The following is a 26,032-nucleotide window of genomic DNA, read 5'->3' on the forward strand; positions in this document are numbered from 1 at the left end:
CTAATATACAGTTGAACTGGATGTAAATTTAACAGCACAGATTGATTTTGATTTAACATTGTCTTTTAGTATTAGAATAATACTAAAAAATAGAAAGCAATCATGCTCTACTCTCTGCGAACTTATGTTTCCATTTTTGTGTCTCCAGTGTTCTTCGAGACAGAGGACACTTTGGCAATGTCACAATATACTGGCAGCTGTTTGCCAATGACACCCCCCTTGAACCTCACCAGGAGTTTCTGAACACATCTGGTTCTATAGTATTTCACACAGGGGAGAAGACAAAACCTATTGTTCTTGAAGCCATTTCTGACAAGCTCCCAGAGTTTAATGAGTTTTATGAGCTCAGACTTATGAACATCTCAGGTAAAGTCATTGTCTTGATATCATTGTCTTGACTTATAAAAAGCAATCCATATGCTAGTCTACAGTCTTTCTCTTCTAGAATCAAAAGGACCAAAAATATTGATGAATTATCCTGCACTACACATATTTTTGTCCAATTAAATGCTCTCTAGATTGAGAATGTCCCTCCCCATAATACCACCTGAAACAAATAACTGGTTTTAGTTACATGACAGTCTTAAACCACAGACTCTCAGGAAACTAAGTAGCACAATGCGGTTCAAGACTGTGACGTAACTAACTAATTAACGTAACTAAAACCTGTCAGTTATTTAAAAAAGTTGGGGATGATCCTTTTGAAAAGTCCTGCCTAATGCACTTGCTCCATGAGGTTAAGTTTTAAGTTTGTGCTAATATATTACATTAGTTACATCCCTGCTGAAAACTCCAGCATAAACCAGCATGAATTCCATGTTGGTCCAGGCTGATTTATGCTGGTTAGAGCTGGTATAGTACTGGTCTTGCTGGTGGACCAGCATAGTTTTGCAATTCTTAAAGGGTTAGTTCACCCAAAATTGAAAATTCTGTCATTGATTACTCACCCTCATGTCGTTCCAAACCCGTGAGACTTTTGTTCATCTTCGGAACACAAATGAAGATCTTTTTAAAATGAAATCTGAGAGCTTTCTGTCCCTCCATTCACAGCCTACGCAACTACGAACTTTCAAGCCCCAGAAAGGTATTAAAGACATCATAAAAATAATCCATGTGACTCCAGTGGTTTAACTTAAATTTTATGAAGCATCACAAGTGCTTTGTTAGCTCAAAAACATAATTTACCATTTTATTTAGAAATGATTAATCTTCAACGTGCATGAAAACAGAATTTTCATTTTTGGGTGAACTAACCCTTTAAGGAAAACTGAGCTAGTGCAGCTGGTTCAACCAGAAAACCAGCAACCAGCATCCCAGCATGCAAAATATACCTAATGCTGGTGACCAACATCAAACAATGTTGTCTGTAGGTGGCTATCCTGGTGAAGGTGGAAAACTGGCAAAGAAAGACCTCAATGCATCCGTTCTCATTCCCTTCAATGATGACCCATTTGGAGTTTTCGCAATTGCCCCTGAGAGCCTGGAGCGTGAGGTAGCAGAGGATGTCTTATCAGTCAGTGACATGTTAGATGTCACATCCTTCACCATACTTCGACAGCAAGGCACCTTCGGAGATGTGCGTGTGGCCTGGGAAATCCTGTCAGGATCTTTTCCACATGGTCTGCCACCCATGGAAGACCTGATATTGATGGCCTCATTTCCTCAGGCTGTAGAGCTCCGTCCACATGCCAGGAGACGCCATGCAGGCACCGATGCATTCTTCTTCTCTGGACTTCCAGGAGCTTATGGGTCCATCAGTCCAGAAACCCATCTGCAGGTTCCACAGAACCTGGCTAACTTCACTCTGTCAGTCTGGCTGATGCCCAGGCCCAATACAGATGGGTTTATTGTTTCTAAAGGCAATGGGAATGGAACTATATATTATGGAGTTCAGGTCCAGACCAATGAGTCCCACGTTACCATTATGCTTCATTACACAACCATAGGATCTAACAGCACACAGGTGGCACGAGCTACTTCAACTAAATTTGTAGAGGATAACACATGGGTTCATATCATCATTGCTGTGGAAGATGGAATCATTGAGTTTTATCTGGATGGGAGCCCAATCCCTGGGGGGATTAAGAGTCTAAAAGGAGAAGCCATTATAAATGGTGAGTAAAAATTTTATTTATTTATTTATTCATTACAAATTAGGAAACCACCTCTGCCATATTTGCTTCATTCAGAGTTCCTCTCAAAGAGAAATTCATCATGCTTGTGTTGGTCAAGCAATGAGATGTTGTTCTTTATCCACTCTTGTGGCCCATATCTGGTAAGAGCCTGGTGTGAGAGCCCTGTGCCATTGTTTAGTGTTTCACAGGAAGATATGCTTGACTGAACGCTGGGCCACTTGTGGACATTGTTAACAGCACATAAAGGCAGCCGGCATGCTGTCTCTAACTGAAAACAAAAGAGCCCCCACCAAGACTTTCTTGACATCTCTTATGCCATCGTCAGTCAAGTGAATGTACACATAAACTATGAGGAAATTTGAGATCGTCTCAGATTGTTAGCTTAACCGGTGATTACGGCCTTTGTTCAACGTTCTTGTTTGGGCTCTATGAAGCGTATTTCCTCAATTTGTACAGTTGTGTGCCTTTGAATGTCTCTCTGGTGGTCAGGAGGTTACTGCTTGAAGCTGGTGTAACCAATAAGGATGAACTCTACCCTTTTTATTCCAATTTCACCGCTGTCACATCATAGAAAGCGTTCCTCTTAACCACCTGCTTATATAATGAATTATTTCAGCCCAGTAGGAAGGCTATGCCAATGGTGATTGGAAGGGACACATTTCACTATGTTTTGTTAGCTGGGCCAGAAACTGTGTTTGCTTGAATACACTGCTTTAAATACAGTGCTGTTCCTTGGCATGTTCTTTTTTTAATCCTGCAACATAGATTATGTGCATTTATGATGCTACATGATTTTGTTTGGTTCATGCATTCTTATTAGTAATGCATACTGCTCATTCTAACCTTCTTAAGTATTAAACTTTGGCAGATAACTCGTCCAGCACTGGTTATGCTACACATAAGAGTGATTCATCAAATTCTGCATCTTATCGAGGAGAGGTGTGCTGTCACTGTTCTAAGTAATCAAACTTATGGTTTTCATTGGTGAAATAAAAGAAGAAAAAGTCCCATAGACTTACATTAAAGGAACCCAGGGACCAAGCTTTTTGGACTTTGACCTAGCAAACTATGTAACACACCGTTGCATAGAAACACCTTAAAACCACTCAGAATATCTTACATATATCTTACATAGCACTCTGGCAACCACCAGCAGCCCCTTAGCATCATGGTCAGTGAGAAGCACAATCTAAGGACAAGAATACTCTAAATCATTTATTTTTAAATGTTATTTTATTTTTTAAATAATTTTTTTATTTATTCTTATAATAAAATGTACTTTATTTTATATTTTAATTTCACTGTGGTACTTGTTCTTATTTTATTATTATTATTATTATTATTATTATTATTATCATTATTATTATTATTATTACTTATTACATTTCTTATTGAGGAAAGGTGTCAAAGTACTTATGAGTAAACAAACTTAAATTTGTTGCCTTTTAAAATGAAAAAAGACTTACTTTAAAGTAGAACCCTGAGCCATATTTAGGGACCAAACTTTTTTGACTTTGACCTGTAAGCGGTTACCTAGCACTCAGAACACCTTAGCTACCACATATTAACGCCAACCACTTACAGCCCTTTAGCATCATAGTCTGTGACAAGCATCTTCAGGAATCCACCCACCTGAAGCAGCCTGGTAACATTCAAGCACAAGATATTCTGGGGTTTAAACAAACCATTCTGGTTGCAAGCCCAGATCTTTACCCACAAAGCCACACCACCCATTCTAACTCCTTACATTTAACTTCCTCCGTACAGATTCTGCACCTATTAGGATCGGTTCCAACCCAGATGGTGAACAGCGCTTCACTGGTCTTCTACAAGACCTCCGGCTGTACTCCAGCTGGCTCAACCGCTCTGAGATTCACGAGCTACACAACCAACCAGCCAAGACCGACCTCCACAACGTGTCAGGGTACCTGACATACAGACAGGAGGAGAAACTGAAGTCATTTTTAGTCGAAGTACGGGACGATCAAGAAGAGGAGGGTGAGGAGGTTTTCTACCTACAGCTGGTGGCTGTTCAAGGTGGAGCCCGTCTGCCCATGCCCAGACCTACCTCCGTTCTCAGAGTCATGAAGAGTGATAATGCCAATGGACTTTTTGGCTTTACCGGTTCCTGTATACCAGATGTAGGTGAAAAATAAGTCTTTCATATCATTATCCAGCTAATTTATGGTTATAATAAATATATAATATTAATAATATAATATAATATAATATAATATAATATACAAAACCGATTCCAAAAAAAGTTGGGACACTGTACAAATTGTGAATAAACACAGAATGCAATGATGTGGAAGTTTAAAATTTCAATATTTTATTCAGAATACAACATACATGACATATCAAATGTTTAAACTGAGAAAATTTATCATTTTAAGGGAAAAATAAGTTGATTTTAAATTTCATGGCATCAACACATCTCAAAAAAGTTGGGACAAGGCCATGTTTACCACTGTGTGGCATCCCCTCTTCTTTTTATAACAGTCTGCAAACGTCTGGGGACTGAGGAGACAAGTTGCTCAAGTTTAGGAATAGGAATTTTGTCCCATTCTTGTCTAATACAGGCTTCTAGTTGCTCAGCTATCTTAGGTCTTCTTTGTCACATCTTCCTCTTTATGATGTGCCAAATGTTTTCTGTGGGTGAAAGATCTGGACTGCAGGCTGGCCATTTCAGTACCCAGATCCTTATTCTACACAGCCATGATGTTGTAATTGATGCAGTATGTGGTCTGGCATTGTCATGTTGGAAAATGCAAGGTCTTCCCTGAATGAGACGACTTCTGGATGGGAGCATATGTTGTTCTAGAACTTGGATATACCTTTCAGCATTGATGGTGCCTTTCCAGACGTGTAAGCTGCCCATGCCACACGCACTCATGCAACCCCATACCATCAGAGATGCAGGCTTCTGAACTGAGCGCTGATGACAATTGGGTTGTCCTTGTCCTCTTTAGTCCGGATGGCATGGCGTCCCAGTTTTCCAAAAAGAACTTCAAATTTTGATTTGTCTGACCACAGAACAGTTTTCCACTTTGCCACAGTCCATTTTAAATGAGCCCTTGGCCCAGAGAAAACGCCTGCGCTTCTGGATCATGTTTAGATATGGCTTCTTTTTTGACCTATAGAGTTTTAGCTGGCAACGGCGAATGGCACGGTGGATTGTGTTCACCGACATTGTTTTCTGGAAGTATTCCTGAGCCCATGTTGTGATTTCCATTACAGTAGCATTCCTGTATGTGATGCAGTGCCGTCTAAGGGCCCGAAGATCACGGGCATCCAGTATGATTTTCCGGCCTTGACCCTTACGCACAGAGATTGTTCCAGATTCTCTGAATCTTTGGATGATATTATGCACTGTAGATGATGATAACTTCAAACTCTTTACAATTTTTCTCTGAGAAACTCCTTTCTGATATTGCTCCACTATTTTTCGCCGCAGCATTGGGGAATTGGTGATCCTCTGCCCATCTTGACTTCTGAGAGACACTGCCACTCTGAGAGACTCTTTTTATACCCAATCATGTTGCCAATTGACCTAATAAGTTGCAAATTGGTCCTCCAGCTGTTCCTTATATGTAACTTTTCCGGCCTCTTATTGCTACCTGTCCCAACTTTTTTGGAATGTGTAGCTCTAATGAAATCCAAAATGAGCCAATATTTGGCATGACATTTCAAAATGTCTCGCTTTCAACATTTGCTATGTTATCTATATTCTATTGTGAATAAAATATAAGTTTATGAGATTTGTAAATTATTGCATTCCTTTTTTATTCACAATTTGTAAAGTGTCCCAACTGTTTTAGAATCGGGTTTGTAATGTAATGTAATGTAATATAATAATGAACACACTAACTAATTCTGAAAAAATAGACATTCAACGGTGACATTCAATGAGAAATGTGGCTAAACAGATAGGCCTCTGACCAGCACAATTAAGGTCTAATGAGTTAACATCTAACTGTATTATTTGATTAAGTACCCAAGTTGCTTCTTTGTCAGTGTTTGGTTTACCTCCCCTCCGAAAGCACGTAACATGACCCCTAGTTGTGAGACCATGTCTTTATGTATATTTAATTTATCTTCACGCCTGGATGGATGGCGCGTGCATTCTTCTCTTCAAGGAGATTGGATGCATGGCATCTCCAATGGCTTGTCCGATTAATAAGACAGATGGTCAGTGAATTCCTTTAGAGGAAGACCTCTCAATTAGTGACAGAAGAGACATAGTAGCATGTGCTTTCTCTTATGCGCTCAACAAATAGAAACATAACTAAGCTGAAAAAGGAATGCGAACATTTAGCGACTTAAGTGAAATGTGAATTCTTGTACAATGTTTAATGACCATGTAACTCAAGGTTACACTGAATTACTCTTTTATCCTGTCAAAATTGAGTCTGTTTCTCAGTCCGAGTTTATAACATTTTAACTTAACAACAACTAATTCAATTCTGAATGGTTAAAATAATTCTGGTAAAAGGTCCTGGAGTTCATTTTGTTCTGCTGTACTTGGCTTACAATGACCTTTATCCTTTCTTTATCAGATATCTGAGGAGGGCTCTATGATCTCCTGTGTAGTGGAGCGCACACGTGGTGCTCTGGACCATGTCTATGTAAGCTACACCGTTACTCAGGTTGATTCTCCCGCAGACTTGTCAAATACCTCCGACTTTGCCAATTCTACAGGCTCCATCCATTTCCTGCCGGGCCAGCGCTCTGAGGTAACAGGATTGACCTGTCAAGCAGTTATTATTAATGACCACAGGACCACTAATTAAAATTGTAAGAGTATTATTGATGCATAATGCCTGGGCTACATCTGTTCAAATGACAATTGTGTATAAAATTATATTGAAAATACAAATATACATTAACCACCAGTAACCATGTAGTATCAATTAAAAAGAAATATCGTCATCATCATAAAAATTAGATAATGAAAATGATGTTAATCAATGCAGTTGATTTATCATTAGGAAATTCTGATGCACCTGCAGCTCTCCAGCTTTCCACAGATCTGAGAATAGATATTTGTGAATGTTGATCCAAATTGTTAATTATGGCTCCATCTAGTGGTGGTTTTAGTCACTTATGTTTAACTGACAATGTAAATGCATTGACTCTCACACATAATTGACTTCATATTTGATGTCTCACAGGTTTTAAACTTGCTGGTTCTAAATGATGACCTGCCTGAAGTCGATGAGCACTTCAGGGTTAAGCTGGTGTCGGCTGAATCAGGTGATGGGAAACCAGGTTCCACTCCCACCAGTGGAGCCAGCGTTGACCCAAACAAAGCCATCAATAATATTACTGTCAAAGCAAGCGATCATCCATATGGTACGTTGGTATATACATATACATACATACACACACACACACACACACACATACATACTTCAATCATGACAACTCTCTGAAGATTTTTAGCATGGTAATGGATATGACAGTGTTAATGTATTTGGTCTTGGCGGAATAGATCTGCTACGCTGCGGATGATTATTGCTGCTGCTGATTATGGAGTACAGGAACTTGCTACTGCCAATACATACACCAATACACTGCTGCGAGTAAGACATAGTGCTGCTGCACAAATAGCATTATCAATAACCCATAGCAGATCTATACAGGTGGAGCTGGGGAAGGTGGAGGGTTTTAGAGGAACTCTGAAATTCACTGCAAACTGCTATAGTGAATGTAGCCAGCCATTTAAATGTGTGAGTAACAAGCTCATTGGCTGCAGAAGTGACATGGAACAATCAGCTTGTGCCAAGTAGTTAACGCTATAATTATCATCAGCTTGCATTAAGGACCTATCAGCCTACGCCATCTAGAGTTTCATGACTGAACTATATATATATATATATATATATATATATATATATATATATATATATATATATATATATATATATATATATATAGTATAGTAGCATTTTAGCTATATTCTTCCATTTAAACATATCAAAAATGACTGCTTATTATTATAATTTCAGGCCTGCTGCAGTTTCAAACTACCCCAGTGCCCGTGGGCATGATCAGACCCTCACTGGAGGAGGCACATGTGACTGTTCAAGAGGAGGTTGGTGTGGTCCGTCTGCTGGTGGCCAGAGCACAAGGACTGCTGGGAAGGGTGATGGTGGGCTATCGTACGTCTCCATTCACAGCTGCTGGTTCAGAGGACTATGAGGTATCAGCAACTTTTTTTAATACTTTATACTTATCTTCAGCAAGGATGCATTAAATCAAAAGTAACAGTAAAGACATTTATAATGTTTAAAAAGAATTCTGTTTTAAATAAATGCTGCTCTATTGAACTTTCTATTCATCAGAGAATCTTGAAAATGAAAATGCATCATGGTTTCCACAAGAAAAGTATTTTCAACATTGATAATAATAAGAAATGTTTTCTTGGGCACCAAATCAGCATGTTAGAATGATTTCTGAAGGATCATATTACACTGAAGACGGTGTAAGAAAATTCAGACTGCGGAAAATTAAGCTTTACAATCATAGGAATAAATTACACTTTAAAGTGTATTAAAATAATTAAAAAAAAAAAACTGTTTGTAATACTATTTTAAAATATTACTGTTTTTACTGTATTTTTGATCAAATAAATGCAGCCTTGGTGAGATTAAAAGACTTCTTAAAGTCAATAAAGGATCTTTACTTTTGAACAATAGTATGTATGTTGTTAGTCTTTGCTCTATTAAACAGTCCAACAAAAAGAGTCATTTTCCATTACCAAGACTGCCTACTGAAATTCCTTTTTATATTAAAATGGCACAATTCCTTACCATTTTCTGACAGGACACAGAGGGATTTCTAGACTTCTTGCCTGGCGAAAGATTTAAGTACATCAATGTGACTATTATAGACAACTTGGTGCCAGAGTTGGACAAAGTCTTCAGAGTGGAGCTGTATAATCCAAATGGAGGAGGTAAGAAAACTTGTGTCAGTTAAAAACTTGCTTTTTAGATTGATTCTCTGTCCTCTCTTTTACCTCCGTGATTTTCTCCGCATGCAATGTCTCCTTTGGGCTCCATTCATGGTGTTCGGGCATGATTATGGAATATTCAGTTTGATTTTAATATGTACTCTGTGTGATTCCTGTCATCTCTGGTATGAATCCTGTGTGCTCCTGTCTGGCTACTGTGTGCTCCTTTAGTGGATCCGTTTTTTGCTAGCGAAGGCAGCGGAAGTGGCGAGAGTGACACTGACCTCTTTCTTCCATCCTTTCACTATCATTATGGTAAGAATCTTGAGCCTGCATGCATTTTTGTGTTTCGGTGTTTACTCTTCCTTCATTCCCAATACTCACTGTAATACCAGACTGGATCATGTGAGAAAATCAGAAATATCAGCTTGACTTTAAATCTACAGTGCCTCTTAATATTGTCAAAGTTCCCTTTAGTTTGAGAAGAAGAGGTTTTATTTGTTTTATTATTTCCTAACTACTTGAATAGCTCCTGCTTTTGTATTTCAGAGGCACTCCATGCTCCATTATCTGTCATTTGGCCCTTGGCAGAGGTTTTCAACAGAACTTCTTTTAACCAATGCTAATTCACTGCTTACTGTGCTTTTTGTTTTTCTTTCTTTTGTTGATTTATTGTGTAATTGAGGTCACCCCTTACACAAGCTTCATTCTGTAAGTCCTAGATTAAAAGTTGTAAAGTTTAAGAGCTGCCCATAACAGTCAAATCCCCAGACTCCGGATTGTTGACCCTGATTTCTGCCAAGCTGTTTACATAGTTCTAAGGCCTGTGAGCAATACCACTAGAGACGTGGGAAAAGCAAATAGCCTTCATGTTTAAGGGAGGCCAGAAGGGGTATATTATGTTTTGAAAATGTCAAGTTTTTCACCTGTTACACATCCTGTTGTTTAGAAGTGTTTAAAAGTAGTAGTAAAAAGTATGAGTCCACTTATAATAGGTGAAGAGTTTTATTTTTTTTTTTCTTATTTTATATCATGACTTGTATAATAACAATATTCCATGTTTGCTCTGAAGCTAACCTGGGTGCTGCTGCTCGTATCATCGTGACCATCGCTGCCTCTGACGAGGCTCATGGCATCTTCCAGTTTAGCGCTGACTCTCTGACTGTGAACGGCACAGAGCCTGAGGAGGGCAGGAGTACTGTAGTGCTGCAGGTCTGTCCTAGTTATTAAAAATATTAATAACTACACAACTATTGTGTCTGCATTCAGAAATGTGTAAAACTGCACATATGTTTTCATATGTTGCAATAAACATGCAGACATGACAATATAGACAAGAATTTGTAAAAAAAAAAAAAAACACAATGTACACCACCATTCAAAGTTTTGTGTCTCTTAAAAAACTCTCTTATGCTTACCAAGGCTGCATTTATTTGTTTAAAAATACAGTATAAAAAGTAATGTTAAGTAATAAATAACTGTTTCTATTTTAAAGGTGCCCTAGAATCAAAAATTTAATTTATCTTGGCATAGTTAAATAACAAGAGTTCAGAACATGGAAAAGACATACAGTGAGTCTCAAACACCATTGTTTCCTCCTTTTTATATCAATCTAATTTGTTTAAAAGACCTCCGATGAACAGGCGAATCTCAATATAACACCAGCTGTTACGTAACAGTCGGGATCATTAATATGTACGTCCCCAATATTTGCATATGCCAGCTCATGTTCAAGGCATTAGACAAGGGCAGGACGTCTGGATGTGCACAGCTGAATAATCAGACTAGGTAAGCAAGCAAGGACAATAGCGAAAAATGGCAGATGGAGCAATAACAACTGACATGATCCATGATATCATGATATTTTTAGTGATATTTGTAAATTGTCTTTCTAAATGTTTCGTTAGCATGTTGCTAATGTACTGTTAAATGTGGTTAAAGTAACCATCGTTTATTACTGTATTCACGGAGACAAGAGTCTATTTTCATTATTAAACAGTTGCAGTCTGTAAAATTCATAAACACAACTTCATTCTTTATAAATCTCTCCAACAGTGTGTAATGTTAGCTTTAGCCACAGAGCACTATCAAAATCATTCAGAATCAAATGTAAACATCCAAATAAATACCATACTTACGCGATTAGACATGTCGCATGACGAACACTTTGTAAAGATCCATTTGAGGGTTATATTAGCTCTGTGAACTTTGTTTATGCTGTTAAAGGCAAACGCGAGCTCCGTGGGCGGGGAGCGTGAGCATTTAAAGGGGCCGCAGCCTAAATCGGCTCATATTTAATGATGCCCAAAAATAGGCAGTTAAAAAAATTAATAAAAAAAAAAAAATCTATTGGGTATTTTTAGCTGAAACTTCACAGACACATTCAGGGGACACCTTAGACTTATATTACATCTTTTAAAAAGACGTTCTACGGCACTTTTAATATATTTTAAAATGCAATTTATTCCTGTAATGGCAAAGCTGCATTTTCAACATCATTACTCCAGTATTCAGTGTCACATGACCCTTCAGAAATCATTCTAATATGCTGATTTGGTGCTCAAGAAACATGTTGAAAATAGTTGTGCTGCTTAATATTTTAGCATAAACCGTGATGCATTTTTTTTCAAGATTCTTTGGTGAGTAGAACGTTTTTTTCAGCATTTAAAACTCATAAATATAAATCATTTTTAGAGTCATTAAATAAAAATGAAAAAAAAAAAATCCATATGAAACCATCATGAAAAAAAACTAGTACAGATGAGAGAATTGTTAATGCTTAATATGAGTATGTTTCCTGTTTTTCACAGGTGATTCGTACCTTTGGCGCTCTGTCCAATGTGACTGTGTTCTGGGAGGCAGATGCTAATTCAGAGGGAGAACTTGTTTATAGATCTGGCAACGTGACCTTTGAGGTGGGCCAGACTGTTAGAAGCATCTACCTACTGATTTCCCAAGATGACATTCCAGAACTCGACAAAAGCTTCAGAGTCCGCCTCACTAATGTTTCTCATGGTCGACTTGGGAAGGAAACTACTGCCACGCTGACTGTATTGGCCAGTGATGACCCTTATGGACTTTTTGTATTCTCTGACAACAGCAGGCCAGTCCGTGTGGCAGAAGCAAATGCTGTCATCACCCTGACCATACAGAGGAGAAAAGGGTTAATGGGAAGAGTGCGAGTGACATACCGAACATTGAGGGACACTGATGCAGCTCCATATAGCACACCAGGAGTGGGTCGGGCCAGTGCAGGGAATGACTTTGTGGCTATTGTGGAGTCGGTGATATTCTCAGCTAATCAAAGTGAAGTTAATGTGACCCTGAGGGTACTTGATGATGAGGAACCAGAAGGGCGGAGTCTGTGTTTTTGGAAATTGTCAATGTCACTTTGGTTGAAGGGCTGCAACTCAGAACAGGTAAAAGTCACTTGGAAAAGAAGTCTTGAATTATCATCTTGAAATGCACAAAGCAATACTACATTTAAAACAAAAAGTCAGGATGTATACTAAGAATAACTGTTGGTATTCCAGTTGCACTTTCCCCTCGACTCGGCCCCGGAACGCCACAGTTGCTCAGGTCATTATAGAGGCCAGCGATGATGCTTTTGGGGTGCTACAACTGTCTTCCTCAGCAGTGAGCGTGCCCGAGTACTACACCGGACCTATAATAAATGTAACACGTGTTGGAGGGATTTTTGCTGATGTGTCTGTCAAGTTTAGAGCAGTGCCAATGACCGCTAGAGTGGGTGAGTTTTTATGAAAATGTTTTTCAGCTCATTAGAACCTATAAATTTAATAGATTATAATAGATTATATTTAGTAGATTATATTTATTAATCTTAATAAAGTATATTTTAAATTTTTTTTTTTTTTTTTTTTTTTTTTTTATATTTTATAATGTTACTGTTTTACTGTATTTCTATAGTAAATGCAGAACTGCATGTTTCTTCATTTTAAATATAATAGAATGTTTATGGAATTAATGGAATGTTAATTTCAAAATTTATAATGCCATATTGTAAACATTGAGTTATTTAAATATCCTTATTCTGTGACAACTTATTTACATTATGTGATGTTTTTTTTTTTTTTTTTTTTGTTATGTACATTTTGGGACTTAATATATATATATATATATATATATATATATATATATATATATATATATATATATATATATATATATATATATATATAAAGTAATAAGGTGCAAGAGGCTGTGCTTTATCGTAAATAAGTCACAGCCTCCCACTTTGCGTCGTGCCTAACAACGCCCTTCAGCCATGACTTATTTATGATACAGCACTAGCCTCGAGTACCTTATTGCTTTTATAAAACGGTTACCAAAGAAAACAAATATAAGCCAAAAATATGTATCAATGCAACTTTCATGAATTTCTATAACTTTCACCAAAAGCCTTCCTTCCGCCCGAAAAAAATAGTCCCTGACCGCAAACAGCAACAGAAGTTACATTATTACGCCATTAGATGGTGGCAAAGACTGTCTTTATGAGTGTGTCAGTCAGTAGCGAAGACTTTTTACATTGAAAAGACTGAACTGTTGTGAACACGGAACAAGACGAAACTGACGAATGCTTTGATTAGTGCTGTCAGTCACAGGAAAACCCCTTAACTGTTAAAAGGACAAGATAATACACTGGGCATTTAAAAAGATGTTTTATTAGGACTGACCTGAAGGAAAATGCTAAATCTAAATGCAGGTAATAAACTCACTCAATCGATCTCTTTCTCACAATACTCTTCTCCATAATACAGTAAGCTTCAATAAACAATATCAATTGAGAACACACTGTTTACGTTGCTAAGAGTGGTTGCTTAGGGTGTTGCGTTGGGTGAAGCGGTCGTAGCTGTGTTTTATCGTGAATAAAACACAGCTATTGACCAATCAGAATCAAGGACAGGAACTAACCGTTTTATAAATATTGATATATCATATGTTTCTGATTGTGATATAGGTGAGGACTACAGTGTGGCCTCTTCTGATGTGGTTTTGTTGGAGGGAGAGAGTAGCAAGCCTGTCCCCATCCTCATCATCAATGATGTGGTGCCTGAGCTGGAAGAGACCTTCCGAATTGAGCTTCTCAACCAGACCACCGGGGGCGCTCTCTTGGGGGACCTCACACAGGCCATCATTACCATCCTACCCTCAGATGATCCATTTGGATCTTTTGGTTAGTTTCTTATGAATAGCATTCTTGTAATGGATGTTTAGTAAAGTATTGTACATATTGCTAATGTGTTGACACATAATTGAAGAGATGTAATATATTTTTGATTGTTAGTTTTTCAGGCTGCGCCCATCACAGTTGAGGAGCCAGCAGTAAATGCATTTGAGGTCTCCCTACCCATAATAAGAAACGCTGGAACCATGGGCGAAGTCGTTGTCCAGTGGAGAGCCACAGTCAATGGGAGACCTGCCACTGGTGATCTCCGACCTTTGTCTGGTGAGGTCAAGTTTGATCCTGGGGAAACATTAAAGACACTGAAAGTGGAGGTTTTGGCTGATGATGTACCAGAAATTGAAGAGGTAAGTCTTGTTTTTTAAGCTTCATAAGGTTGTATGAAAACTGTATTACTTAAATGTATCTGTTTAATTTAGGTTATAAAGGTTCAACTTGTAAGTGCCACTAATGGTGGGAACATTGGGCCTGAGAAAGAGGTTGATATTATAGTTCCTGCCAACGACAACCCTCACGGAACCGTGTACTTTGAGCAAGCAGTATACCGCATCCAGGAGCCACTGGAAGGGTACTCTATTGCTAACATTACAGTTCGAAGAAGGTAATGTACCTTTGTTTTTCATGTTTTTAAACTAATTTTGTTTTGGACTGTACATTTATGTTGTTGTTTTTTTCGTGTGTGTGTGTGTGTTTTCACTGCAGTGGTGGAACTTTTGGCATGCTGGAGATTGTTTACAGCACCTCTGAGGTTGATATTGTAAGCAATGCTCAAAGGGAAGGCCGGGATTTCCTGGTTTACTATGATTCTTCATTGGCTGGAGCGCCATCTAATGCCCTCCGCAGACCCATCAACATCACCACAGACACAAACATCTTGAATTTCTGTGCAGCGTTCTGCCTTAGAGAGAGAGCTTGCCAAGCTTTCAGCTACATCAACACCCCCAGAGCGAGTTGCTTCTGGGTAACATCTGGGGCCAGGCAGTTGAGTTCTTCCCCACAAACCTTCACCTATTTAAAAAACACCACAGCGGCCGCCTCGCTGTTTAGCTCACAGGCTGTTGCTGGGAGTGACTACATAACCATGGCGGCTCAGACCGCAACCATGCTGGACAGATCGGGAGTCGCTAACCTCACTGTTCCCATTTTGACTGACTCTTTGCCAGAGGTGGATGAGAGTTTCATGATTAAAATCCTGAAGGTTAGCTTGGTCAACATGACCGCAACTGCCAAGAACTTGCCAATGATCCAGCAGCCGGATGTAGCTTTGGTGACTATAGGGATGAATGGAGATGCATTTGGAATATTTCTGCTCTACAGCATTAACCCTAATGCCACTCAAGATGGGCTGTATCTGGAAGTGAGGGAGGAACCCAGAACTACAGTTCTGCTGGTCATTGAGAGGAGAGGAGGCAGTATGGGACAGGTTACAGTCGAGTGGAAGTATGTTGGTGGCAGTGCCGCACCCAATGCTGACTTCAATGGGACGGGGGAGACCCTCATCTTTGCAGAGGGTTAGTCTTGTTTACTTTGTGTTTTTGATGGAAAACACTAGCTATGACAAGTCAGCAGAGTTACTAGCAATATGTGCTTTTGTCATATGGTCTTTTCACACTTGAAAGTTTTAAAAAAGAGGACATTTTTACTTTGTTTCACATTGGTCATACTTAGTGCTTAGTGTTTCTTTGTGTTAGTCTTTTTAAAGGATTAAAAGAGTTGATAATATAGTTTTTTTTTTTTTTTTTTTTTTTTTTGTCTGAGGCTGTGAATGGCAAATTCTGCATATATATGCATATATATTACTACACTGAACAGTTTGGGGGGAAATTTAAAGGTGCCCTCGAATGAAAAATTGAGTTCAGTACATGGAAATGACATACAGTGAGTCTCAAACTCCATTGTTTCCTCCTTCTTATATAAATCTCATATGTTTAAAAGACCTCCGAAGAACAGGCGAATCTCAACATAACACAGACTGTTACGTAAAAGTAAATAAATAAAATATAAATATAAATAAATAAAAGTGTGAAAAGCCTAACTGAAGTATATTCTTCATTTCAGCAATTTTTTAGTAGATGAATGACCTCCTGTATATTCCTTTAAGGTGATGTAAAGAAGACCCTTGAGTTTTTCATCACGGATGACATTGAACCTGAAGACAATGAGACTTTACAGATTGGGTTAGTGAGTACTGAGGGTGGTAGCCGTATCCTTCCCAGTTCGGACACCGTCACCATCCTCATCCTGGCCAATGACAATGCAGCAGGGGTTGTGGGTTTCCACACAGCCTCACGATCGGTCATCATCAGAGAGGGTCAGTTTTCTTTAACTTCTAATATTTAAGACCAAGAATTAGAATTATAACTATATTTAGCATCCACACCAGTGAACAATAACATTCTGTCTATTATAAGATAAGGCTGCAGTTACTGTATGTTGTCTGCTGCTTTAAATGCTCAAGCTCTTTAAAGTCAGGTGGATTCTGATTGGCTGTAAATGTTTTTTTTTAATCATTCATCAGCTGAATTCTGAAAGTATTTGCAATGATATAGTTATAGCTGTAGTATAATTAGAATGATTATTAAAATGTTATAGTTAGCTTTACAGTTTGTATATTTGGTGTGAACAGCCCTTTAGTTAATCCACTGTAGGTAAGCAGAACAGACTTGATCATAGGTCATCATGATGTATTTATTTATGTGATTTCCCATCAGACAGAAGTGGGTTTAAGAGTAAGATCATTTATTTAACTTCTATTAGTGGTATGTGCAGGTGTGGAGGCATTTGAAACATGTTGTAAATGGATAATTAGGCATTAGTTTGTGCCCCATAGTAACTAGTAATAGTATCGAGATGAGATGAGTGAAGAGAGATCTGCAACAGCTGCTACATTGGGGGAAATGGTTTCATCATGCATGCATGACAGGACACGTGAATTCTATCCCCATATATACAGTTGTCTTTGCAACTCTAGAGTAGTTAATCTAGTCAGCAAGGAAGAGGAAGTCTTATATTCACACATCTCAGGCTAATATGAGCTTCTAAAATATCAGTTAAGGGCTAAAAAGTTTGCAAACCAGTGCACTCATCGCATATTGCCTTCAAATTACATTAGAGTGAAGTCTGTTGAGGCTATATTGAACCTCATAAAAACAATATCAGCACCTTATTACACCAAGAAAATGGTTAATGGCTAAGGTTAGATGTTCATTGTATTCAACAGGTGATAGTTTGTCTCTGCTGGTGGAGAGAACAGCTCCTGCTATTGGAAATGTCACAGTGGAATGGAGAATTGAAGGCCCTCGAGTCTCAATGACTTTTGCAGACACCACAGGAACTCTCTTTTTCTCTGAGGTAATGTAGAAAAACATGCTGTTTGACCAGATCATTTGAGCATTTATTTTAAACCATCAAACCCATGTATTAGTTTACTATTGAAATCAATTGACAATGTTCTATTAATGTTCTGCCTCATTTTCTGTTTCAGGGAATGCTAAATAATACTATAGTGATAAAGCTACTTGAGGATACCACACCAGAAGAAAGAGAGGAGTACAGAGTTATCCTGTCAAATATACAAACCAAAGGTATTTTTCAGAAACGCACACAGGAAGGAGTTCCTTGAAAGTTTAATGTATGCTTTACACTTTACACTTTAGGTTGTACTTATTCTATTCTATCCTTTATTCTATTTTCATTAAATAATAATCATATATAATTCTCTCAGGGGTTACCAAGACAGGGATGGCAGCTCTGAGTGCTCAGGGTCGTGAAGCAGTGGTGAGCGTGGAAGCTAGTGACGAGCCGTTTGGTTTGCTCAGCATCGCCCCCTCATCCTTAAAAATTACCACAGATGAGAAAGACACCACCATCCGGATTTACATAAACAGAGAGTTTGGTGCATCAGGTTAGTTACGCTAAAAAATCAAACGGTGTTGTCCTGAAGTATTGGGATGTAAATATTGCTGCTTCCCCCAACAGGTGCTGTAAATATAAGCTATGAGACCGTGCAAGGCTCTTTGCAGGATCTCAGACAGACTGAGGGAGCTCTAGCCCAACCAGACCAGGACTTCAGATACGTCTCCAGCTCTGTGATCATGCAGGATGGACAGACATCTGTGTCCATCCCCATCACCATCATAGACGTATGATGCTGCTGTTTTGACAGTAGCCCCTTTCACACATACAGTTTTACTGGTAAATTACTGGTAAATTACCGTTTACAAATCATGTGTTAACATGACCATTTCATAAATATCGGTAAATCAGTTCAGCAATTTTCTGGTATTACAAGTGCGTGAACAAATCAAATCAACGTCAAATAGGATTACCACATGAGAACATGTGAGGTCAGAACGTGCTGATGTAAAAAGTTTGCTTTGGGCTAAACATAAAGCTCTGTCGGAGCTGTTTACAGTAAGCTCTGTTGCTTTTATTTTATTTTATTTTTTTCTATGTAAACATGCACTAGAAAGACATCTGACTGTTCTTTTCCATTCATCAGCACCGCAGCTTTGCAGTTAATATTGCACAATATAGTAACCGCAATACTATAGTAACTGTGACATATTCCTTGTTGTTAAGAGCAAAAACAAATTCTGTGTGATCATCCCCTTGTTGGTTTTAGATCGATTTTAGAATATCATATTAATAAATGCTGTGGCTTGTGTTGATAAATGGCATGCAATTATTTTTAAAACATGTTGTATGATGGAGAAAATGCTGTATTACTTAGCTACTTGACAAAATAGTGTTTTTCTCTGAGGCACGGTAAAAGCATGGTACTCTCAAAAAATCAAGAAAACTAGATTTGAACAATAAGACTAAACGTGTTGAGCTATATAACAATAATTAGTTTTCTGTCTATAAATGTAACCAAACAGTTGTTCCCTTGTCTAATAAAACATGTAATATATTAAAGCGTCTTTAGTGTTTCCATGGTTTCTACAAAATTAAAACCGGAAACTGAGGGTAACACAGATATGACGCCATTGACCGACGACTCCCGGACACGTCCCGAATCCTTGGTTAAAATTGCGATTTTCTCACGATTTACAAATAGTTGGAAACATTTGGGATATTGTAAGTACTCAACTGCATGAAATATATAACACTGGCCTAGTGTTATTTGGATATTTTACTGCAAAAATCCTACATATTGTGCCTTTAAGTCATTTCATCTTTATTTATATAGTGCTTTATACAATACAGATTGTTTCAAATCAGCTTTAAAACAGAATCAGTGCAATGCAAACAGAATATAATTCTGTTGTGTTGATTCAGTTCAGTTTAATAACTGTATTAAGTTAATCAGTTATGAAATTAGTTAAGACATTAGCGCCGTTATTCACTTTGAGTCAGTTCAATGTGTGAATGGTATCTAACCAGTAAAAAAAAACAAAAAAACAACAACACTGTTGCTTTTGTGAACAGCACATTTGTGTATTCATCTGAAAAGTCAATCTCACAGTAATTTTACAGTAAATTACTGGGTTTAATGTGTGAAAGGGTCTAGTAGCTACATTTGAACAGTATTCATTTTATTGTTAATAAATAATGATTTTTAGATGCTAAATCAGTCCAAAACATGTTTTAGCATGTTTGAATTAATCAAGAAACATTTTTTTTCTTTAACAGGATGACATCCCTGAGCTGCAAGAGTTTTTCTTAGTCAATATAACATCAGCTGTCCTTATAACCACCCTTCCAACTGCCCCTAAACTAAGTAAGATGATTAAGAAGATAATTATGCAGATTGAACCTATTAAATAATGTTTTATATTCTGTAATTATTCTCTTTGCTTTTTTGAATGTGCCACATTTAATTAGGTTTTAGGTTCTTCTTTCAATTATACTTTCATCTTGAACTTCAATCTTGTCTCACATCCTTTCCTAGGGATTTACTATACATTGAAAGGTAATGGATACCCACACCTGTGCTTGATATGCTGTAGTGTTTTTTTTTTTTTTTTTTTTTTTTTTTTTTCAGACTTATTGTCAGTGGCATTTTTATATATTTAACTACCAACATATATCCAACATAAATTGACAACTCACAGTAGTCTGAGCTCTATCATTCCCAAAGACAGCCCACTCTCCTCGCTTATAATCAGTGATTTGTGTAGAGTATGTGGTAGATGTCTATTAGATTTATTTATTTTTTACAACGTATTGGTAGATGACTGTTATTGTAGTAATAGAGGACGATTAATAATGTGACACATGTCCTTGTTTTGATTTGTGCTTTTCCTGAATGTGCGCTTTTTGAGAAACCCAAAGCATGCTGCCATTGCCCATAATCCTATCCCTTAAAGTCAGACCATCCATTTATTAATTAATTAATTCATTCATTCATGTCTATCTTTCCAGATACCGAAGGCCTTGTAGCAGAGATCAGCATCAATGCTAATGATGGAATCCAAGGGATCATTGGCTGGCAAAACATAGAGTATGAACTTCCCTTCAGTCTTTTTCAACCATTGTGAACTATGGTATCTCTCAGAGAGGCATTAATGTTAAAAAAATAAATATTTTTAATGTAAAAAATGTTTCAGTAATGTATGCATTTCTTTTTCTTCAGCTACGTGGTAAATGAGACGATTGGCGTGTTAAATCTGGTGGCCTACCGTGATGCCGGGACGTATGGAAATGTGTCCCTGTTCTTTTATGCCCAGAATCTAGAGGCTCAGTTGGGTCTGGATTTCAATGCCACTCCATCAGTAAGTCACAAACATTCTTTCTTGTTTCTTAATAGCATTAACTTTTCAGCCTTTGTTTATATTTATTGAGCACATACTGTAAATTGCACAGATGATCCACTTTGTGGATGGAGAACGGCACAAGTTTATCGAAGTCCAGATTTTAGATGATGCCATTCCTGAAGGCGATGAGACATTCCAGTTAATTCTAACAAACCCGTCGGCGGGGCTGGAGCTGGGAGAGAACACTACAGGTCTGTTATGCTGGGAGACACTAAACATTCATGACTTTCCCTGACCTTACAGTACTGTGTAATCTCTATCTCATGTGTTTCCATAGCTACCGTGACTATTCTGGCCAATGATGATGGTCATGGAATCATATCCTTCAATAACAGTGAGCACTTCCTGTTAAGGGAGCCGACCTCTATGTCAGGTCTGGGGGAGAGTGTGGCCACCCTCTACATCATACGAGACCCTCCTCAGGGCACATTTGGCGCAGTAACGGTCCAGTTCACCATCACTGATGCCAATGGATCCCTGTACACTGATGATCTCACACCTTCCTCTGGATTTGTTGTGCTTGAGGATGGAGTCAGATTCAAGGTATATGAAGCTCTTATTGACCAGTTGACCAAAGTATTTAGATTTCTTTTTTTTTTTTAAGTTTCTTATTATTATTATTTTTTTTACTAGATTATTTTTTCATTTAAAAAAAAATGAAACTGAAATTTTTATATCATGGTGGCTTTAGATTTTTAAATTCTCCTAATTTGTGTAATAGTTAAGTAAGCATATATTATAACACATTTTACAGCACAAGTTGAGAAAATACAGTACAGTCCAAAAGTTTGGAAACACTAAGATTTTTAATGTTTTTAAAATAAGTTTCGTCTGCTCACCAAGGCTACATTTATTTAATTAAAAATACAGTAAAAAACAGTAATATTGTGAAATATTATTACAATTTAAAATAACTGTTTTCTATTTGAATATATTTCACAAAGTAATTTATTCCTGTGATGCAAAGCTGAATTTTCAGCATCATTACTCCAGTCTTAAGTGTCACATGATCCTTCAGAAATCATTCTAATATGCTGATCTGCTGCTCAAGAAACATTTAATGTGTACAATTGTACAAAATATTTGTGTACAATATTTTTTTTCAGGATTATTTGATGAATAGAAAGTTCAAAAGAACAGTGTTTATCTGAAATCTAATCTTTTGTAACATTATAAATGTCTTTACTGCCACTTTTGATTGATTTAATGCATCCTTGCTGAATAAAAGTTTTCATTTCTTTAATTTCTTTTCAAAAAAATAAAAATAAAAAATCTTACTTTGTTTTCTAGACATTAGAGATCTGGGCTGTTCTGGATGCGGAACCAGAGATGAATGAGACATTCACAGTGACTCTGTCCAACCCAACTGGAGGTGCTCGGCTGGGAGATTCACTGCAGACTTATATCACCGTATTGCAGAACCAGGCTCCTCTAGGGCTGTTCAGAATATCACCATCATTTAATAGGTACATTCACAGTCAGCTCAACAGATGTCAAGCTTTTGTTACCACACACAGACCCACAACTCCTGCTTCAACTGTATGTGTGTGTTCTCCAGGACTCTGGACACCATGACAGTGGAGGAGCGTGCCGGTACGGTGTACCTGACTATATCTCGCAGTAATGGGCTGGAGTCAGCTGTCAGTGTGGAATGGGAGACGCGGTCAGGAACAGCATTTGGAATGAGTAAGAAATTGCACTAGTAAGTTTAATTCAGTGGACTCGCAAACTGTGTAACCAAAGATTGTTTAATGTATTTGTAGGGGGAGAGCAGCCAATGCTGGCTGTGTATCAGTCAATCAGGGACAGCTTGGCGTCAGTCTGGTGTGCAGTGCCAAGTGAAGACTCTGCTCTCGTTCTGAGGCTGCTCAGAGGTCCAGCTCAGAACCAGGCTGTGCTCTACAAGTGGCAAGGCATGTTAGTGCCTGTGGAGGTATGTTTTGAATTCAGTTTTGATTTTGGGGTGGGGGGCGGGAACTTTCTGAAACATAGTTGTGCCAGTGCATACCGGCCCACCTCGAGTACTGCTTTTGGTAGAAGGAACTGCATTCAATGCATTTTGATGATTGCTTACAACAAAATTGTATACACATATTATTTTAATTAATTTAATAATAAGTTAATTTTCTTTTATTTATTTTATTCATTAAGTTATCTTTATCTTAACAAGTATTTCTTATTATTTATTTCTTTTTATTTCTATTTTTATTTCAATTTTTCACTTTTACTTCTTTATTCCTTTTCTCTCTTTCTTACTCTGTTTCTCATAGTTTGTCAGCATCCAGAATCCCAGCTCTTGTGTGAGTTTTACAGTAAATGGCTCCAGCTATGTGGCAGTTTCCCATGCAAACAGCACCATGTCATTAACTGCCACAATCAGTTTATTTCGCCTTCAGGCTGACCTCAACCTTACTCAAGTGAGTATGCCGCCGATTTTTTCTTTTCCTTAGTTGCTATCAACAATAGCTGCAATTGACCCTTCGCAAAGACCAGCCCCCCTTAGTTACTGTTGCTTTGTCCGACAAGCCATGACTCTGTCACACCACATGCAGTGAAAAATACATCGACAGAGCAGGTTATTTATTATATTAAACAAAGTCTCAGCTTTAAAAAAGTGTGTAATTTTTTAAGAAATTCAAACAATAAAAACAGTTTTGTGGCTCTTTAATGTGTCATGACAGATTGCTGTAGCGCCTCAGCTCAAGCAGCTCGTGAACCGATCATCTCTTCTTACTAGTTAATTTATAGCATCAAATAAACATGAATGAACACGAGAAGGAAAGTTGTTTCAAACGCGGAAAGAAGTCAGTACACACCATTTTTCAAGTTCAAGTCCACCGAGGTTAATCTTCTAACGCCTGACTGCTTTGTTGGACAAAATGGCGGATTCGGCGTTATGATTGGTTAGATCGCCTGTCAATCAAACTCCCGGCGAAGGGTCAATTGTGCTTTTCATGCGATAATTGTAAACTGATTTATCTCACTATGGTCAGATTTGTATTGTCTAATATGGTGCTTTTCTACATTGTTCAATGTTGTCCCCTTCTGTAGGAGCAGACTCTTACTGTGAGCAGTTTCAGTGTTAAACATTTCTCCACTGAGCTCCAGCATTATTTGATAGCTTCTAGTGAGGTAAACTCAAACTGACATCGAATTTTGGAGTACTACATGGAATATGCATAGCATAGTAATTGAAAGTAATACAATATTAAGATTATTTCCTCTATGTCCTAAGATCTTTGTGTGGACTGGAGGCTCATTCTCCCTCCATCAAAGTCTGGGGTTACAGGACATCACCACAGCCGTACCCTTCAGGCGAGGCAGCAGCAACCTACAGCACCTGGCCGTGTGCAGGAACAGAACATCATCGACATGTCTCATCTACCAGTGGAATAATGGACGTTTCCAAAACCCTCAACCCTTAGCAGTCAATACTCGAGTCAAGCAAGTGGAATCATTTCAGATGGGTGGAGATACGTTTCTCCTCATTGTTACTGAAGGTAACAATCATATGCAGTCTGTAGTACTATAGTAGTTTAATAGCACTCTGGATTTGAAGATGTTTTGATACTGTTTGTGTGATCTTGAAAATGAGCATTTTTTATCAGTATCTAATGTTCACATTGTCTTTATTATTCACCAAAAGGTTTAAGCCCAAGATGTGAAGTGTTTATGTGGGGTTCTCAGCAAAGCTTCTTTCAGCAGACACAGTCCATCCCATTTCCCGGCCTCTTTTCAGTCCTCCCCTTCACCCCTCCTTCGGGAATATGTGAGTTGCCAGACAATATAGTGCAGTCTGTTTAAATAATAACACATTTAGTGTGTTTCCACTAACATTAAGCATACTTTTACCCATATTTCAGATTTACCAAAATTATATGGCTTAGTGTATTGGTATTTTAATTTACATGTAATAATAAAAGTGCTTGCAAGGCAGAATTGTATTGATATTCCTCAAACATGTTTGGGGTCGGGTTAGGAGTTTGTTCTAAACACTTAACCCTATGTATCGAACTTCTGCAACTATATCAGACTGAAACTTAATTTAAGCTCTGTTCAAACATTAATGTTTAAAACTTTTTGACTTACAATTATTAAATGTGTTGCATTCAAAATGATTATGTAATCCGTAATATTTGTAACATTATATTTGCATCTTCTTTCTTGTATCCACACTACCATTCATAAGTTTAGGGTCTGAACAAAAGTATCATGGTTTCCACAAAAGATTATGAAGCACAATGGTTATGTTTGTTTCTTGAGCACCAAATCAGCATGTACAAATTATTTCTGAATAATCATGTGACACTTAAGACTGGCATAATGGCTGCTGAAAACTCAGCACTGCCATCACGGGAATAAATTACATTTAAAGAGTGATTTAAAGAGTGTTAAAATAGAAAAATGTTATTTTAAATTGTAATAATATTTCACAATTACAGTAAAAAATAGTAATATTTTGATAAAGTATATGCAGCCTTGGTGAGCATAAGAGACTTCTTTCTAAAACATTAAACATCTTAGATACCCAAACTTTTGAATTGATGTGTATTTGCATAATGCATATTTGATTTATGTTGTCTCGTTTGAATATAGTTTAACCATTTGTTTGCCTTGCAAGTAAATCTGTTGAGTAGGTTTCATGTCATTTACAGTATCACTCACAGCAAAACCATCAGTGTTGAGAAATAATACTGACAAGCTTATTTGTTTCTTAGCTCACCTGTTGCTTGCAGGTCTAAATGGTTCAGCCCTGCACTCATGGAGGTCAGATCTGAGGCAGTTTGCTGAAGTGCTCAAGTCTCCGTCTGCACAAGAGTTCCTGTATCTTCCTGTTCCATCTCTCAATTCTACCAAGAGTCTCATCATAGCCACTGGAGAATCAAACTCTGTCATATATGAGCTGACTTCAGTGTCCAATCAATCTGACTTCATCCCCAAGTATGTGACTTTTGTTAAGTAAACCATAGGAACAAAGAAA

At 37.7% G+C, this 26,032-nt stretch overlaps 1 protein-coding gene across 1 annotated transcript in view; it reads left to right on the forward strand.

The window, feature by feature from the left end:
• adgrv1 (adhesion G protein-coupled receptor V1) overlaps positions 1-26,032 on the forward strand; it is a 178,303-nt gene that overhangs the window by 49,826 nt on the left and 102,445 nt on the right. The window contains 35 exon segments of the mRNA XM_048189162.1: positions 149-366; positions 1,371-2,114; positions 3,903-4,276; positions 6,695-6,871; positions 7,310-7,490; positions 8,147-8,340; positions 8,964-9,093; positions 9,322-9,405; positions 10,163-10,302; positions 11,901-12,438; positions 12,441-12,509; positions 12,624-12,647; positions 12,650-12,838; positions 14,069-14,284; positions 14,396-14,640; positions 14,713-14,894; positions 14,996-15,804; positions 16,395-16,604; positions 17,514-17,644; positions 17,778-17,877; positions 18,018-18,197; positions 18,272-18,435; positions 19,928-20,015; positions 20,660-20,738; positions 20,871-21,009; positions 21,101-21,242; positions 21,329-21,594; positions 22,342-22,517; positions 22,610-22,737; positions 22,815-22,984; positions 23,322-23,468; positions 24,103-24,183; positions 24,287-24,551; positions 24,698-24,820; positions 25,770-25,992. Coding sequence (XP_048045119.1) covers positions 149-366; positions 1,371-2,114; positions 3,903-4,276; positions 6,695-6,871; positions 7,310-7,490; positions 8,147-8,340; positions 8,964-9,093; positions 9,322-9,405; positions 10,163-10,302; positions 11,901-12,438; positions 12,441-12,509; positions 12,624-12,647; positions 12,650-12,838; positions 14,069-14,284; positions 14,396-14,640; positions 14,713-14,894; positions 14,996-15,804; positions 16,395-16,604; positions 17,514-17,644; positions 17,778-17,877; positions 18,018-18,197; positions 18,272-18,435; positions 19,928-20,015; positions 20,660-20,738; positions 20,871-21,009; positions 21,101-21,242; positions 21,329-21,594; positions 22,342-22,517; positions 22,610-22,737; positions 22,815-22,984; positions 23,322-23,468; positions 24,103-24,183; positions 24,287-24,551; positions 24,698-24,820; positions 25,770-25,992 — 7,326 coding nt within the window.

Source organism: Megalobrama amblycephala, linkage group LG4 (assembly GCF_018812025.1).
Source record: "Megalobrama amblycephala isolate DHTTF-2021 linkage group LG4, ASM1881202v1, whole genome shotgun sequence".
Classification (NCBI taxonomy): Eukaryota; Metazoa; Chordata; class Actinopteri; order Cypriniformes; family Xenocyprididae; genus Megalobrama; species Megalobrama amblycephala.